The following is a 16,392-nucleotide window of genomic DNA, read 5'->3' as shown; positions in this document are numbered from 1 at the left end:
TTTTGTTTAAATATTCACAAACTCTAATCTGATTTACAGACACCGTTAATCCATATTCATAAAAAGAAAAAAAAAACTGCTCAAAATGAATAAATATACAAATGAATTGTGAAACAGGAGAATGTTTTTTATAGTTGATCTGCTCAGGTGGTCGTTCAAAACAAATTGCATCTACTAAACATAATGACGTCAGCAGAAAAAAAGGTTCCGTGGAGATGGTGGAACATCTTTCCATGGCATTTTTTGTTTTAGCATTCTTCAATAGCCATAAATAAGACATTTAGTGATACTCTGCTTCGATGGACTCACCTTCACCTCAAACTCAAAGTGTTCATCCTTGCCCTGACCACGGAGGACGTAACGAGGAATGCTAATTTTGATGGGCTCTTTAACGCCATCAGAGGCCTTCCCAGCCGCTCGGGACATCAAATGCTGCCGGAGAAATCACCAAAACCAGACGGGAAAACAGAAGGAAAGAGTAGCAGACAGTAAAAGATTGATACTTAAACAGATTGATAATAAATTAGAGGAAAATGCAAAACCTTAATAAAAATAAATAAATAAAAAAATCAAATATAAAAAAGGGAAAAAGGCTTCAACTCAAATTCAAATAATCTTTATTTAGTTTGAAATCAACAACACAAAAATAACGTGCAAAATTCAATATTTACTGACATTTCCCATTGTAACGAAATGAATAAGTGACACCATTAATCTCCCCTTGTAACAAACAAGTCATTATGATGAATAAACTTCAAACTTTCTTTGGTCAGCAGCAGCTTATTTTTATTGCACTCATTAAAGCCCCTTTAAATATAGTCCCTATGATTTCAATATGTCATAGAAAAGTTTAAAATAAGTTTAAAAAACACTTAAAATTCATTTTAATGTTAATTTGTCTTTGAAAATGGTTTACATCCTAAAATTAACGGAGCACTTGATACTCCCCAGAGTCACTGTTGCAGATTAACTGTGGTTAGGTCCCCTTTTAGATGCACAAATGGTTTATGAGCATTTGAGCTTCTGAAGAGCAGCCAAAAGTTAATTTCCAAGAGTCGCGTGGCTTGCTGGAGAACGGAACATCTGCTGAGCCATGCCTAAACTCCACCCTCCGTTTCAGACTTTGACTACAGTGATTTGTAAAGACCACATCTACACCAAAGCAGGATTCATTCCTTCTGACAAGCAGACACCTGATGTCTGAACGCCTGCGCAGCTTTAGTCCCTGGAACTGGGGCTGAACGGGAACCTTGCTGGATCCCCGTGGCACTGGATGAAAGACTCCATCCTCCTGAAGAAGACCAATATGAGAGTCCGTTAGAAGGAACTGGAACAGAGAGTCCGGTTGACCCCGGCCTGAGCTTGTCACCCTGACGCTGGTGTAGAGCAGAGGATGTATATTCGCCAGAGAGGGTTTGTCAGGACCGTCCATATTCCCATGAATGATGTAGAAAAGGTCTGCAAGAACCCGCTTGAATCTTGAAGTGACTTTCAGACCACTGTCCAAGACAATATCAGAAACCCTGGAGGTCCAATCCAAAGACAGAGCCATCAGGTCCTCTGAAAGCAATGGGTGGGTTTCTGTCACCTCAGAGATTTTCTGAGGACAGGATGCCTTCAGCAGAGCCTTGCAGAAGTCCTGCGTAAGCTCCTGGTTGTAAGTGAAGACAGCCAGAACAGAATCCTCACTAGACCCAATCAGACGGACATGCTGTCCTCCCAAACTGATCTGAACCTCCTTGATTTCAATAAAGTCGAAATGATGGAAAAGACCGATGGTGTCTTTTTCAGCTGAAATAACAGTCAGACCCTCTTCTGACAAAAGTAGGGAAACTGGTTTTGGCCTGGATTGCTCATAGCTGGCAGCTCTGAGCCAAAAGACGCTCAGAATCTTTTTAACTGATCTTTCAGCGGATAGAGAATGAATTTTTTCCAGGATCTGCTGGGATGAGAGACCACGAAGTTCTGTCAAAGCTGGTGGAAACTCAACAAGACCCTGATAAAACTCCTCTGGACGGGAGTTCTCTGTACCAGTGTTTCTGATTGAGGACACAGACCCCTTGGGCCATAATGAGGCTGCATTCAACCCAAATCCTTGAGAACCACTATGGAGGCATGTACTCGACAGATCCACCAATTTGACTTTCTTTTCAGGAACAATGTTTGATTGGGGTTGAAGTTTTGTTTGTTGAATCAGCGGGAGATCTTTAGACATGTTCACGTACTGAGAAACCGCATACTTCATATCACTGACCCCTACGTTTCGAATGAAGTCTCGTGTGCCCTGTAATCGTCTCTCAGCATCTTTGTACACATCTGAAAGCTTTCCTGTAAAGTAGCCCAAAACTTGGCTTTTGTTCATTTCACCCAGACCTTGGATGGGATCGTTTTCTGAGCGGTGGAAGTTGGCCGACTGGTCCTTGAACAGCTCAGCTTCCTCTGCTCTCCAGAGGGTTTGGTTCTTGACCTTTGTAACATAGTCCCAGAGATATTTCCTACTGGTCATGCCCTGTGGTTTCTCATTTTTTCCTTGTCCAATATTATCAACAAGGGCAACAGTATCCTGCTCGACATTTGACTGTGGACGCTCTGGTTCATCTGACCTCCATGGATAAAGGGTTTGGTTTTTAACCTTTGCAACATAGTCCCAAAGATTGCTCATGCTAGAGGTTGCACTTTCTGGACATTTAACCGTTTCTTGTCCCATTCCCCCTACAACCGACTTTGAGTTCAGCCCAGACATAAAAGACTCATTGTCAGAGTTGGGTAAATAGGATGCCTGATCTATGGACAGCTTAGATTCCTGGGCTCTCCATGGGTACAGTGTTTGGTTTCTCACTTTATTGACATAGTCCCACACAGAGCTTCTTCCAGCTGAAACCCCATCTGCAGCATCACCCAATTCTTGGTCTGTTTTATCATTAACTGACATTATGTTTTGTTTGGAGCTGATATAGTCACTACCAGAACTCAGCCAACTGCGCAGTTCAAAGTCTCCATCAGTCAATGGGTGTAGAGTTTGGTTCTTAATCTTGGAAACGTAATCCCAAAGATTGCTCCTGCTGGTTAACTCCGTTAACTCAGAGTTTTCTGATCCTTTTTCAGCTCTGCTAGAACTCAGAAGCTTTAGCATTTCAAGCTCTCCATTAATCCATGGGGGCAGAGTTTGATTCTTAACTTTAGAAACATTTTCCCAGACGTAGCCCCAACCAGTCCTTCCTGCAGCATTGCTTTTTTCTTCTTCAGTTTCCACATCAAGTGACTTTACATCTTGGTTGGAGCCGACATGGTGTCTACCAGAACTCAGCCACTTGAGCAGTTCGGACTCTCTGATAGTCAACGGATAAAGAGTTTGGTTCTTGACTTTAGAAATGTAATCCCAAATGTAGCTCCTGTTAGACGGTCCCCGATTTACTGATGCCTCTTTGTCTTTTTCCCTTTCTTCTTTGCCTTCCAGGCTAAGGCTTTGATTTTGGACATTTTCAGGATTGTCTAAAATGCTGCTTTTATTCTCAGAGTTCTCTTGCTTTACTGGACAGTTTATGGCTTCTTTTAAATTTTGCTTTGAGATGATGAACTCACTCCCAGAGCTTTGCAGCTTTAACAGTTCAGACTTGTCTGCTCTCTCAATTACACTAGATTGATTCTCATCATTTTCAAAGTGGTCTAAAATGTGGTTGTTACCGTCCAACATTTCTTGTTTTGAATCCTGCGCAGAGCTGACGAAATCATTGCAGGATATTTGAGAATTTGACTTTTCTGACACTTTTCCCTTCTCCTGCGTTTGGGTTTGAACAATGGGCTCTTTCTGATCCTCAAAACTATGTCTGCAAGGTTTGAAATCTCTTTCCTCTTTAATAGGGCTGATAGAGTGCTCTTTAGAAACTTCTTCTGCCCTGATTAACTCCTTGCCAGAGTTTTCCAGTTTTAAAAGCTCAAGTTCTTCTATTGAATGGCTGTGAATGTTTTGAGCTTGATTCTTTACATTTTCAAGATCCTCTAATGAATTTATCCTATGCATTGATATTTTTTCTGCTTCTTGTTTTATTGACCCATTAGTCTCCTCCTCTTGATTTGGGATATCAGAGCTTTGAGGCTTTGAAAATTCAGATTTTTTGTCTCCTTCTTTCTCACATATCTGATAATAGTTTGATTTATCTGAATGGTGATCAAATGGTTTGTTCAACATCTTCTTGTCATTAGAGTCAAAGTAGAAATTGTTACAGTTACTGGTAATGTTATGGTTTCCAATCAGTCTGTTCTCTTGGCTTTTGTAGCAACAATCGGGTCCACAAAGAGCCTGGAGCCCATTTTCTGCAAGAATATTTACTTCTCCTTCCCACCATTTTTCTTTATCAAAGTATTTTTCAATCAAGAGTTTATCCAAGGACTTGAGCTTTTTTTCTCTCTCAGGCTCCTCAAGTTCATTCTTTGGTTCTTCAAACACGTTCTGGACATCGTGGAGTAAACTTGTCTCAAATCCCGGAAGGTCCATGAGGTTAGACCAGCAGGTATTCTGTGTGCAGAAGGGGGAAGTCCATGACTACATCGGCAAGGATGGAAACTGTGTGAATTAAGCTGAAGTCCGTGATCCACCCAATGAGAATTACAGTCCAATCACCAGGTGCACAGGTGAGACATAAGAGATTGTGACAGAGTGGGAAGAGGTCGACATGCAAATTAAGCAGAAAATTACTTCTCAGTCAAATGTTGATTTGAAATAAATAAAGTTTAAATAAATTAGCCTTTATGACTAGAAGGAAGTGCCATTGGTAGGGTGTTTATAGAATTTTTTTTATTTAATCTAAATACCGGTAGTTAGTTTCCTACAGTTGAACAGATTAACAACTTTGAACTGTCTTATCAGTGAAACTTTTCTTGCCTCTCATAATTTCTTAAAACAAGACTGAAAATCAAACTTGTAAACCCAAAGTGTGTTTAACATACACAGACACAGGCTAAGATAAACACAAACGGTAGACCGCATAATTTTTTCAAATGTCTCTTAACAAGCCGGGCATCATCCAAACATCTTTTGTCCATCAACAAGTTTCTGACACCATTCAGGCTAAAATCTGGTAACTCCATCTTAACTCGACAAGGTAAACTAAGCTGGTCTGCTTCTTCCACAACCCCAGATTTAAAGCAAAGGTCATGAATTCCCAGTAGGAATTTTGGTTAGATATTTTGGAAGCTTATCTCAGAAACTTAGTGTTATCCTCCTTTCTCTGGTCCAGTTTGGATCCATTCATTGTCCATTTGGAAACCAACTGGGTCCTAATTTGAAATTTGTAAGTAATCCTCCAATGGGCCACCTCCTGTGTTTTGGCACAATTGACATTTGTCAGTATGCTGACAGGAAATGACAGGATAGGGTTAAAAAAAGAGGGAAAATATGTGTCAAAGTTCTGGACCCTGGTCTACAGGCCAAGATTAGATCAAAGGTCGGTCTTGTTGAGGACTGACATAGACCTCCATACACGAGTCACTCCTGTGGCACCACCGCACCCAGCATCACCCAAGGATGTCCCAGTATGACTAGCAATAACACTGAACTGCAGCATGGTGCTACCGCCACTATGCCTAAGAGGTAGGGAAGTGCTCTGAGTGTCATTCCAGAAATGGCAGGACACTATAGCTACCCTCATGATCATTGATTTAATGTCCAATACCTTTAACCTTTACTGCTGGAAGGTTTTAGATGAAAGCATGTATGCATGTATCTGAGCCTGTATTAAAATTAATTTAACCCTAAAAAAAAGTAAATATCTAAACTAAATAACCTAAAGCACAAAATTGCATAAGCTTAATGTTCAAGATGATTGATTTTAAATCTGGATAGTTGTCTGAAGTTCCATCCAGAGTTTTTTTCTCAAACTGATTTAACATTTGAAAAACTACTTCAGAGGACATTTTACTTTAATTTACCATTTGACTTTTCAAACTTTTAATGCACTGAGCAATACGTCAAAATGCTGACAATCTAACAAAACAACAAACAAACCAAAAGCTTGACAGGGGATCTGTTTTGGTTTCTATTTACAGGTTTAAAGTAGTGTTGCACCGAAACCGATGCCAGTATCGGGCAGGGCCCCAATACTGCACTCAAATGGTGGTATTGGTATCACGAGTACCAACAAATAGGGCACCGATACCATTTTGAGAGCCAAAAGTTTATTCAACTATTGTCACCCATTCCAGGTAGGCAATAAAAAAATTCTACTGGATTCATTTTGTATTAGTCTTTTCCTGCTTCACAAAGGTAGGCAGCAGCTTGACAAAGCCATGATGGCAATTATTTTACATCCAAGTAGTATGTAGTTCTTCATATATACAGACACACATAAATTCCAAACAGATGGTATCGGTATCGGCCAATACTGCACAGCCAGGTATCAGGTATCGGTATTGGGGCCAAAAAATGGCATAGGCGCAATACTAGTTTAAAATCCAGTTGTTTTTAGCTATTCTAAACATATAACTATTTAAACACTTTCAAACTAAGCCTAAGGTGCCCCTCCTGGTCACAGTTAGGAAAGTCTGGGAGAACTGCTCAAGAGGGAGTTTGAGCCTTTCACAAACAGTCACAGGATGTGTCTCACAGAGGGACTGTATCTTCTTCCAGACTGAATGCTGAAGAACACAGTCTGCTGCTGCAGCACATCTGCATCAGACAGGTCCGCCCATCAATAAACAAACAGCAGATGGCTGATAAGCACAGCGTAAAGCTTAAGATATAACTTTAAACCTTTGAATGATGGGGTTACATTCTCCTTCAATCTGGATGTGGTTCAGAGATTCATGGCAGAGCACACCCAGCAGCTTCAGGGTTTGGAATTACTGTTACAACTCAGCTCTTGGAGAAACAACAGTGGTTTGTCTAAACAGGGATTGAATTGACTGGAGACTAAATAATTTAGATGATTTCCAAAGTCTCACAATGTTACCCTCCATCAACAGCAATTAACACAAAACAAGCTTACTTTGCTCAGAGAACAAAGTGTCTCCCGTATTTGTAGAGTCCCTCAGGGATCTATTCTAGGGCCACTTTTGTTATCTATATGTAGCCTTTGGGTCTTCTGTTCATAAAATCTTTTATTCATATGCAAATGCCACTCTGATCTGCCCTCTCACGGAAGTCAAAGCCTGGATAGCCTGAAATATTCTCAATTTCAATAAGACTGAAGAAATTATGCTTAGACCAAGTGTTAGTCACAGAACTTCTGGTTCTGATCTGGACAGCATGGCATCATTGGTTATGTTGGACATTGCTGAATTTCAAGGTTAGGTTTAACTTTATTCCTAATAAAGATGAACTATTCTGTTAAAACAGTCATTAATTTTATGCCATTAAAAACTTTAAGAGATGAAAAATCATCAGACTTTTTGAATTAACATGCATCTGAAACCATTTTTCATGCAAAGTAAGCAATATAAAAGAATTACAGCAATGATAAAACTTAGAATCAAAGCTCATAAGACTGAGGTCTCACCTCGTACTTCAGCCTTCGTGGATTTATGTTCTGCAGCTTCTCGTCCTCCTAAAAATGGAAATAAAACTTAAGGGCACCATAAAACAAACATGCTGTTGTAAATCAGCTCTTTTTTTAAATTTTTTATGTTTTTATTTTGTTTTTTTGGAATTAAGGAGAGGAAGGGAGCACGATCCAATAAAAAGTGGGACCAAATTAACCCCAGGAAAACCATCATCATCATCAGAGGGTTCATGCAGATTATGGGGCAGGAACAAGCGACGGTTGATGGATCCTGGTCTTACCTCATCTGTTAATCTAACAGAGCTACAGTCGCTAACATCCTCGTCGTCCTGCAGAGTTGAAGAGCTGAAGATCAGTTCTGCACACAAACATTATCTCTACACCTGCTAGATCTTTACTGCTAATAACGACAGTAAGGGAAATGATCTGTTCCCTTAATAATGGAAACCAGCTGCTTCTTGAAGCTTCAAACCAGAACTAAGGTTTTCAAGGTCCACAGGTAGAATAACAGAAGCAGATCTGAAATCACAGATTTTCTGCCAGGGTAAAACTGGAACTTACCCTGAGAGATTCACAGGACAGGGACAGATCCATGCTACTGCCGCCGTTCAGGAGGTTAATCTTGCGGAGCCGGCGCTGGACTTCCTCCTCAATGTAAGCGTTTATTCTGCTAGACAGGCAGAGTGTTAATTACTCGATTTTCTTGACTGCTCCAGAGGAGCAGAAGCAGCAGTGAAATAAAAAAAACATCAGTGAGGAATGTTTATACTTAAGGGGGCCTAAAGCTAGAGAGGAGGGACTGAGCAGCACCAGGATCCAGAGCCCTACCTGTCATCAGACAGCGGCAGCAGTGGGTTCAGGCCCTGGATGTGGCCGACCGGAGAGCTGGTGAGGCCCGTCTTCTCGTCGGTACTGACCGACTGAGTCCGGCTGTGGTTCTCACCTTCGCTGATCCTCTGCCTCAGCTTCTGGATCTCACGCTCCACTCTGTGGGGGAAAAAAAACAAAAAAACACCTTTTATCAATGGGGTCCATCCTAACAGGAGGACAGATTCATGACCAAGTAGAGGGTGGATTTATGTGAACAAGAACCGGGCTCTACCTCTGCTGGTCCAGCTCAGCCCCAGGTCTTATGGAACACCTTTGCTCCTCAGTGTCCGGATCCAGGGAGACACTGCGTCTCAGAGCAGAGTGTCTCCTTTCCAGCCGGGCCACCGCCTGCTCCATGGCCTCCCTCTGCTGCTTCTCCTTTGACTCTAGGATCTCCTTCTCTTTCCTCCGAACCTTCTCCTCCTGCCGGGCCACATTGGCCGTAAACTCATAGGTCTCCTGGAGCTGCTGCAGCTGCTGGGCACTGTGCCAGTGGAGGTGCAGCTTCTCCTCCTTGTCCTCCAGCTCCTTCTCCACCTGGAACAGCGTGTTGTCCAGTCCAGGTGGGCCGTCGCAGTTCTCATCGTTTTCCACGGCGCTGCGCTCCAGCACCTCCACGGCCCTCTGTTTCTCCTCCGCCAATGCAGGGAGGAGGCTGACGGCCAGGTTGGCCAGCTGTCGCTCCTTGAAGTGCAGTCGGTGCTCCGCCTGCCGCAGGAGCTGCTCCTCCTGACAGACTGCTGTGGTGTCCTGAGCTCCTTTGTGTTGCACCTCCTTCAGCTGCTGCTGCTGCCGCTCCTTCAGTCCGTGGGCTAGAAGCAGCAGCGTGCTCTTCTCTGCCGCCACCTCTTTCTCCAGAAGGTCCCTCTGCCGTCGGAGCCCCTCCTCCAGATTTCCCAGCTCCTTCACCTGAGCCTCCTTAAAGGCGGTGTACTGCCTCTGGACGGAGCGCGCCTCTTTGCTGGCGTCCTCCACGTCCGTCCGCTCAGCCGCCTCTTTGGCTCGCAGGAGGGCCTCTCTGATCTCAGCCAGCCCACGTCTCTCCTCCTCTAGGCGCCGGACATCCTCCATGGTCAGCAGGGCGGCGGCTGCCTCCTGTTTCTCCCTCAGCTGCTCCTCCAGCCTCCCAACAAGACTCAGCTGCTCCCGCTCCTGCTCCTCCAGCCGCCGCCGCTCCATCTCCAGGCGGATCTGTTGCTCCTCGCGCTCCTTCTTCAGTCGCTCCAGCTCACGATAGATCTCAGTCTGCTCTGCAGCCTCCTGCTGCCGACGCTTCACCTCCTGTTCCTCCTCTTCTTCCTCCTGCTGCAGCTTCTGAAGTTTTCTGCGCTGCAGCTCCACTTCCTGGATTTCAGAACGCCTCTCCTCCTCAAAGCGCTCTTTTTCAGCCAAGAAGTCTCGGAGACGGCTCTCGATGTCCTGGCTGCGGCGACGAAGGGTCTCCTCCTGACGGAGGATCCTTTGCTGCACCTCCTCAGATTCTTTGCGCTGACTCTCCACCTCCTGCTGTAGGCGCTCCAGCTCCGCCTTTTCACTTAGCTGCTTCGCCTCCATCTCTTTGATTAGCCTCCTGCAGAAAAACAAACCCGTAAAGCAAATCCCCCTTTGGCGCTCATAAAGAACCAATCGACCGTCGATAATCTGATGCAATTCCTCAAAAACCCGTTTACCTTTTCATCTCCAGTTTCTCCAGCTCTTCCCTCTGCTGCCGTTCAAACTCCAACCTGAGGAAACAAACACAGGTAACTTCCTGCACCATTACCCAAAAACTGACGGACACTCAGGGGACAAAAATGAGCTGAGTGAGTGGAAGCAGCAAAGAAAAAAGAAAACAAGCTTGACGGGAAACTCCAGGCATGGACACAGGCTCTAGTGTAGGACGTCACAGAGAGGACAAAAGCGGCAAACTGATGTGACTAAATGAAATAAGACAGTGAGGGTGAGGTGGACGAGTCGACAGACGCCTTTGGGTCAGGACGGGACAGTTAGACAAGAAGTGGACGACTGAGTCTACCTGAGGAAGACGGGGCCCTTCTGAGTGAAGAGACTGTCAACAGGACAGGGGGGGACAAAGTTAATTCCTCATCCATAAGCTGGGTGTTTATTTAGATCAGCTCAGGATAAAAAGGTGGTTATAAATTAGATAAATGTGACACAAAAACACTTCCTGAATTTTTCTCAGTTGCTTTACATTTCAATTCCACTTTAATCTCGACTTAATGTTCTCATTCTTTAGCCAAAAATAAATCCCCAAGAATATACACATAGAAAAGGTATTTTAATTGATGAACAAAATAAACCCTTTCATCTAAAATATTTAAATAAAACAGTAAGATAGATACAAATTTAATTTAAGAACCTCAGAAATGCACGAAGACTTGCATAATTCTAAAAAACCAAAAAAACTAAACTAAAAATGTAAAACAAAATGGGTTTTTTTTTTTTTACTCATTGCATCATTTTCAGATTTAATCTGAATTCTCAAAGTCCTTCCTATTTTCTTCTGTAATAAAAGATAAAATCTTAAAAATATGTCAAACATTTTGAAAATTACAAACAGGATAAAATAACTTTAAGGTGAAAGAATTTGATCATCTGATTTAAGGTTTGAGTTGATAAAAACAAAACAAAAAAGTTGAATAAATCAGTTTTTAAGCTGCCCTGTTTTTTTTCCGTTTTTTTTCCCCTTTCCCTCACCACAACTTTCATCATTCATATCTTTACTTGCTTCCTGCAAAACTACAGGCCCTTAAATGCGTTCTTAACAATGACCGTTTGCTTTGATGTCTTACAGTTAGGTTTCTGTGCCAACCACAGTACAGAGACTGACCCGATTAAGGTGTTTTGTGACATCCGTATAAATTCAGACCATGGAAGAACCACAGTGCAGGTATTATTTGACCTCAATGAAGCATTTGATACTGTTGATCACTTGATTTGACTACAGTGCCAGGAAAACTTGGTCGGCCTTTCTGATACCGCTCTGGTCTGGTTTAAATCCTACCTGAAGGGTAGGGACTTCTATGTGTCATTAAGGAACTTCAGAGACCAGAAAAACCACACGTAGAGTTCCTAAAGGCTCCATTCTGGGGTCCCTTCTATTGAATATCTACATTATCCCCTAAACTCAGATTATAGCAAAAAAGAACAGTTACCATAAATATGCAGACGATAACCAGCTTTACATGAAAATGTCACCAGGTGACTATGAGCCCATTGGCTAGATGCTTATGACAGATCAATAAGTGGATGCAACATAATGTTTTTTCCAACTAAATAAAAACAAAACTGAGGTAATAATCTTCAAACCAATCAAGGAGAGATCCAGCTTTACTTCACCGCTTCTGCTACTACAGCTAGAAACCACTGATTATGGCCAAAATCTTGGTGTCATGATGGACTCAGTAACTCCCTTTACGTGCCTTTGAAGGTTCAGGTCTGAGTCAGCCTGTTATAACATGAAGATCATTTGCAGGATTAAATGACTAATGCATAAGCAGGAGCTAGAAAAACTTTTCTCTAGAACTTAGAAAGTAGAGAACATTCTAAGTTCAGCCCAGTTCTGAAGTCCTTGCATTGGCTCCCTTTTGTTTTAGAGAAAAAAACCTTTAAATCCTTCTGTTAGTAAATAAATCACTGAATGGATCAGCACCAAAATACATACAGATTTGTCGTCACATACAGATTTGTATAGGCTGTAAAAGTGCTGAAAGCCTGAGTTCTTTTAAGTCAAAGTTAAAACCCTACTTGATTAGAGCTGCTTTCGACTCTTTTCTGAGTTTAACTGTTAACTGAGATATTACTAGTTTAAGGTTGTGGTCAAAATGTTTTACTACCTGCTTTTATCTTTATTTGCAATAGTTCTGCTTCTATTTTTCTTCTATTCTATTATTTAATTTGTGTAAAGCACTTTGAATTGTCCTTGTACTGAATTGTACTATACAAATAAACTTGCCTTGCAGACTTTCAGCATTTGGGCCATTTTAATGTTCTTCCAGAACTTTACTTCAACCGTAACTAGCCTAAATTATTCCCATAGAGAAACTCACACAGTTTTTTTAGCTTTCCAGCTCAGCTCTCTTAGGCCATCTTGGGTTGTTTCTAAAACTAGACACACATTTGGTCCCAATTCCAAAAGAATTAGTGTGTTTCTTTAAGGTTCTGATTCCCTGGCCCTCTACCAGAGACTTTAACAAACCATGAACAACTAAAATCAGAAAAATAAGCCCTTATTTACCCTACCCTTTTGAAATCGTGCCAAGATCTAAGCGAAATAACTGTTACGTGTAAATGGCACACATATCTGAACCGGACTGCGACAGACCCAACCGAACCACGTACTAGTTCATCAGTAGAGCTAGGCTTGGTCCAGTTCTGGCTCAGTTCTTAGATAACAAAGAGGGCATGAGAAGAGCACGTCATCTCTTAACAGCCTCCGTAATCATAACATTTTTGACATTCATGAAAATACAAGCTTCCGTACCGATCCACACAACTTCCAGTGATGATTCTGCGTTGCGATGAACCTTAACTCCAGTTGTATTTTCCTGCGTCTGTAGCCCTGATTTGTTAGATCGTTTGTCGTATCCACTTCCCAAAAGCAGACTCCATCAGGTATATTCACCAAAGCCTGCCTTCTTCTCCTGACTCTCCACAAACTTCCTGAATGTTAAGGAACCAAGCTTGGCACGGTTAACTGATCCAAGCTCGGCACGGACCGGTTTTTTAGAGGGTAGTGTAAACGGGGCTCTAGTTTCTCAGGAGACTGCATTATTACATCCCATCAATAAAAATATAAACAAACAAGTATTACGACCCTACTGAACTTTATGTCCATGTTCAGTATCTGCCTTCTACCTAGTCTGGCCTTCTGCCTGAATCCTACCCTCAATGCAGTTTAGCATGGAGGAGGTCAACCTTTGCTTCTACTGAGAGGTCAGGGAAGCCCTGGTGCCTTTTATAGCCTTCAGCTTGTCTGCATTTTTAATTCAAGACTCGTTCTCTTTATACCCGGAGGATTCAGCTGGACCAGTTTGCAGTGGTTACTATAGTGATTTAAGGCGTTGCTGGTTCCTCTGGCAATGTGAGCTGGTACCAAGTCCTGCTGGAAAATTAGATAATCTACTGATGTGGGTGAGAAATCATAACAGCCTCTCCTGATGGCACTGTAGTCACGACTGACTGTAGAAATTTAACACTAGACTCAAAGAGAAGTTGATTTTCTTCCTCCAGACCTTTAACCTAAACCTTTAATCTTAAAAAATAATCTTTGCAAAAGAAATTAAAGGACTTTGGAAAGATGAGCAAGAGTCTCACATAAGATGCTTCAAATATTCTCTGAAGTTCAGGTTTGGCTTCACACTGGCCAAGTCAGAGCTCACCATCATAGTGGATGATGGATCATAACAGATAAAAACCTATTGGTCTGATTTAATCCTCCAGTTTTGTTTTAACAATATATATATAATTTAGGGTTATATTAGCTGTAAAAAATATTTTAAAAATCAATAGAGGATAAAAACAAGCTGCAATGAGCCTCTCTGGTTGAATTGAATCTATAGAATATAAATGATTTTGATTCAAATTACAGAATTAAAAACGTATTTCTATTGTTATTCTTATTTAATAAGCCGATTCTGTTCCTCCTGATTTCTTTAAAGTTTCCATCAGGGAAACTTGATGCCTCAGCTTAGTGAACTTTAAACACTGCCTTTATTGTCAGCTGATGAGCCAATAAATCTGATGTTGAATTAAAGGCAGCAGGTCGTTTCAGTGAACCACGCCCCCACCTGTCAGTCAGGTGTGTCTCATTTAGCCAACCAGATAAATGAACCACAGCTAAATCTGCTGAGGCCTGAGGTGGAGGAGGGTCTATGTTGGGATGCAGCAGGATGAAGTGCTGAGGGACACAGACTCACCCCGGGTTGTAGAGCATCACAGTGGAGAGGTTCTCACAGGATTTGGACAGATCCGTCATGGACAGGCTGAACGATGACAGGAGGCCGCTCTAAGGAGACACCAGAGTCACTACATTGCTCCAACTGAAAGCAAATCAAAGAACTCTGGACTCCCCTGCACTCACCTTCCGTTTCTCCCTTAGTTTGGCTGCTTCCTTCGGATGGTTGAAACGAAACATGTTGGTCCGGCCCAGCAGGATAACGGCTCCTAAACCACAAACAGAAGGTAAAACAAACGAAAACATCCAGATCCATCCGTTTAGAACTATACACCAAATCAGCAGCTTGAGATGGATGGAGACCTGAAAAAACCCAGAAGTATCCCTTTAAAGTTGGTGCCTCACCTTGGTTGAGCTGCGACGGTGCCGTCACTTGAACCCCGTTAACAGAACACTGAGCTCCTCCGAGCGGCACCAGGGTAACCGTCCCGCTCTGGTTCTCAAACACACAGTGTGTGCTCTCCAGGTCCAGACCGTGCAGAACTGCAGGAGGAGAACAGAATATCTACAAAACAGAACTTGTACTGGACTTGGATTAATCAGGCAACAGGAGGGGGACTTACTGATGTCCTGCTCGGTGGATGCATCCTCTCTGCCCACGTATGTACGTCCCTCCTGAGGTCAAAACATAGAGACATGTCCTGAACAACCCAAACACCTCATACCTGATTGGGGAAATTCCTTCAAACTCATTTCAGATTTGAAACACTATGTCTTGCATCACCTTAAGGTGATACAGGATGATGCCGGTGCTGAGAAGGTCGTCATCGATGCCGATGAGGTGTGGCAGCTCAGAGTCCAACACCACTCCGATTCCTTCTTTCCTGAGAGCCAGAGTTTCCTCCTGCAGCATCACAAACATTCACAAAAAGTTCTTAAATATTTAAAACTGAACCTGGTACATAATCCAGTCCAACAAATTGGAGTCTCACCTTTAGGATGTTTTGAGTCTCATTCCATTTGTTGGTCCATTCTTTTGTAAGCTCCAGAACCTGCGAACAAAAACCACCCAGAGTTTCAACTTGCAGTAGATTTAACGCTCTGGGATTGAAGTAACGACAACGGACCGTCAGTGTTGCAGAAATTTAAAACATAAAGAGCAGAAAGGAATTAAAAATGGAAAAACTGAAAGAAAACATAAAAACTTATTAATAAAGAATTATTTTCTACATGTTTAGTTTAAGGTTTGCCTTTACCCCAATTTTTTAAAACCCATCTATACTTTTCGGATGAAAGTTCTTGCAGTGGCAACAGTTTAATCAGCCTTTCATGTGAGGACAGCAGGAACTGTCCGACTTACCCTGGCCTCATTCTGGTGCAGCTTCTCCTCCATACTCAGAGCCGTGGGTGAATCCAGCAGAGCAATCTGAGGGTTCAAACACAAACGTGTTATACTAGTACAAATTAACACACCTATTTGACTTCATTTTGTTTTTATAATCTCTGCCTCTAAAGAGCGAGTTTTACGATGCTGCTGTTAATGTTAAGTGGATCCGTTTTCCTATTTACTTTGCTACTCAGTGTTTGGTATAAAAAAAACAACTAATATATCAAAACTTATTGATATTTTGATATCTTTACACTAGTGCTTTATTTAACTGAATGAAACCCTTTCATGATGCTGGATGGAAAAAGTAGCTGTAAGTTTTCCAGAGGGCACTTCTCCTGCCTCCAGAACGCCTGAAGAACTGCTGAAAACGTGTAACAGGAAGGTCAGCACCACACAGACGAAAATGGGATGATTTCTGAGATAAATCAGAAATATTAACAGGATGTTTTACCCCCCGGCTGTAGGGGAAGACAAAACAATAAATGGGTGATTCTAGACAGGGGCCAACAGGGGCCAGTGGCCCTGTAGAGCTGGTCTTGCTCCCTGTTCTGAAGACATGATTGCATATCAGTTTTGTTTTGTAACACTGACAACGATCTGGCACTCTGGAAAAAATATTGTGGAGAACCTCAGAGTTCAGTGCTGGGGCCATATATATACACATATACACATTACATATACATATACATATATACATATATTTATATATATATATATATATATACACTCACTGGCCACTT

General features: G+C 42.2%; 1 protein-coding gene across 6 annotated transcripts in view; it reads right to left on the bottom strand.

The window, feature by feature from the left end:
* Positions 1–47: 47 nt before the first annotated feature.
* The window catches only part of kif16b (kinesin family member 16B), a 29,337-nt gene continuing 12,992 nt past the window's right edge, over positions 48–16,392 (bottom strand). The window contains exons 11-25 of one of the 6 annotated variants that reach the window (XM_015390017.1): positions 15,623–15,688; positions 15,255–15,314; positions 15,047–15,166; positions 14,886–14,937; positions 14,668–14,805; positions 14,449–14,531; positions 14,285–14,373; positions 10,381–10,413; positions 10,037–10,090; positions 8,599–9,936; positions 8,325–8,483; positions 8,058–8,166; positions 7,778–7,825; positions 7,494–7,541; positions 48–432 (exon numbers count right to left, since the gene is read on the bottom strand). In XM_015390017.1, the coding sequence (XP_015245503.1) occupies positions 259–432; positions 7,494–7,541; positions 7,778–7,825; positions 8,058–8,166; positions 8,325–8,483; positions 8,599–9,936; positions 10,037–10,090; positions 10,381–10,413; positions 14,285–14,373; positions 14,449–14,531; positions 14,668–14,805; positions 14,886–14,937; positions 15,047–15,166; positions 15,255–15,314; positions 15,623–15,688 (2,571 nt within the window). In that variant the 3' untranslated portion in view covers positions 48–258. The other 5 variants (XM_015390012.1, XM_015390013.1, XM_015390015.1 and 2 more) reach the window with 5 other exon arrangements.

The sequence above is a fragment of the Cyprinodon variegatus genome, unplaced genomic scaffold (assembly GCF_000732505.1).
Source record: "Cyprinodon variegatus isolate N-32 unplaced genomic scaffold, C_variegatus-1.0 Scaffold481, whole genome shotgun sequence".
NCBI classification, from domain to species: domain Eukaryota; kingdom Metazoa; phylum Chordata; class Actinopteri; order Cyprinodontiformes; family Cyprinodontidae; genus Cyprinodon; species Cyprinodon variegatus.
This window is presented reverse-complemented; position numbering and strand designations above follow the sequence as displayed.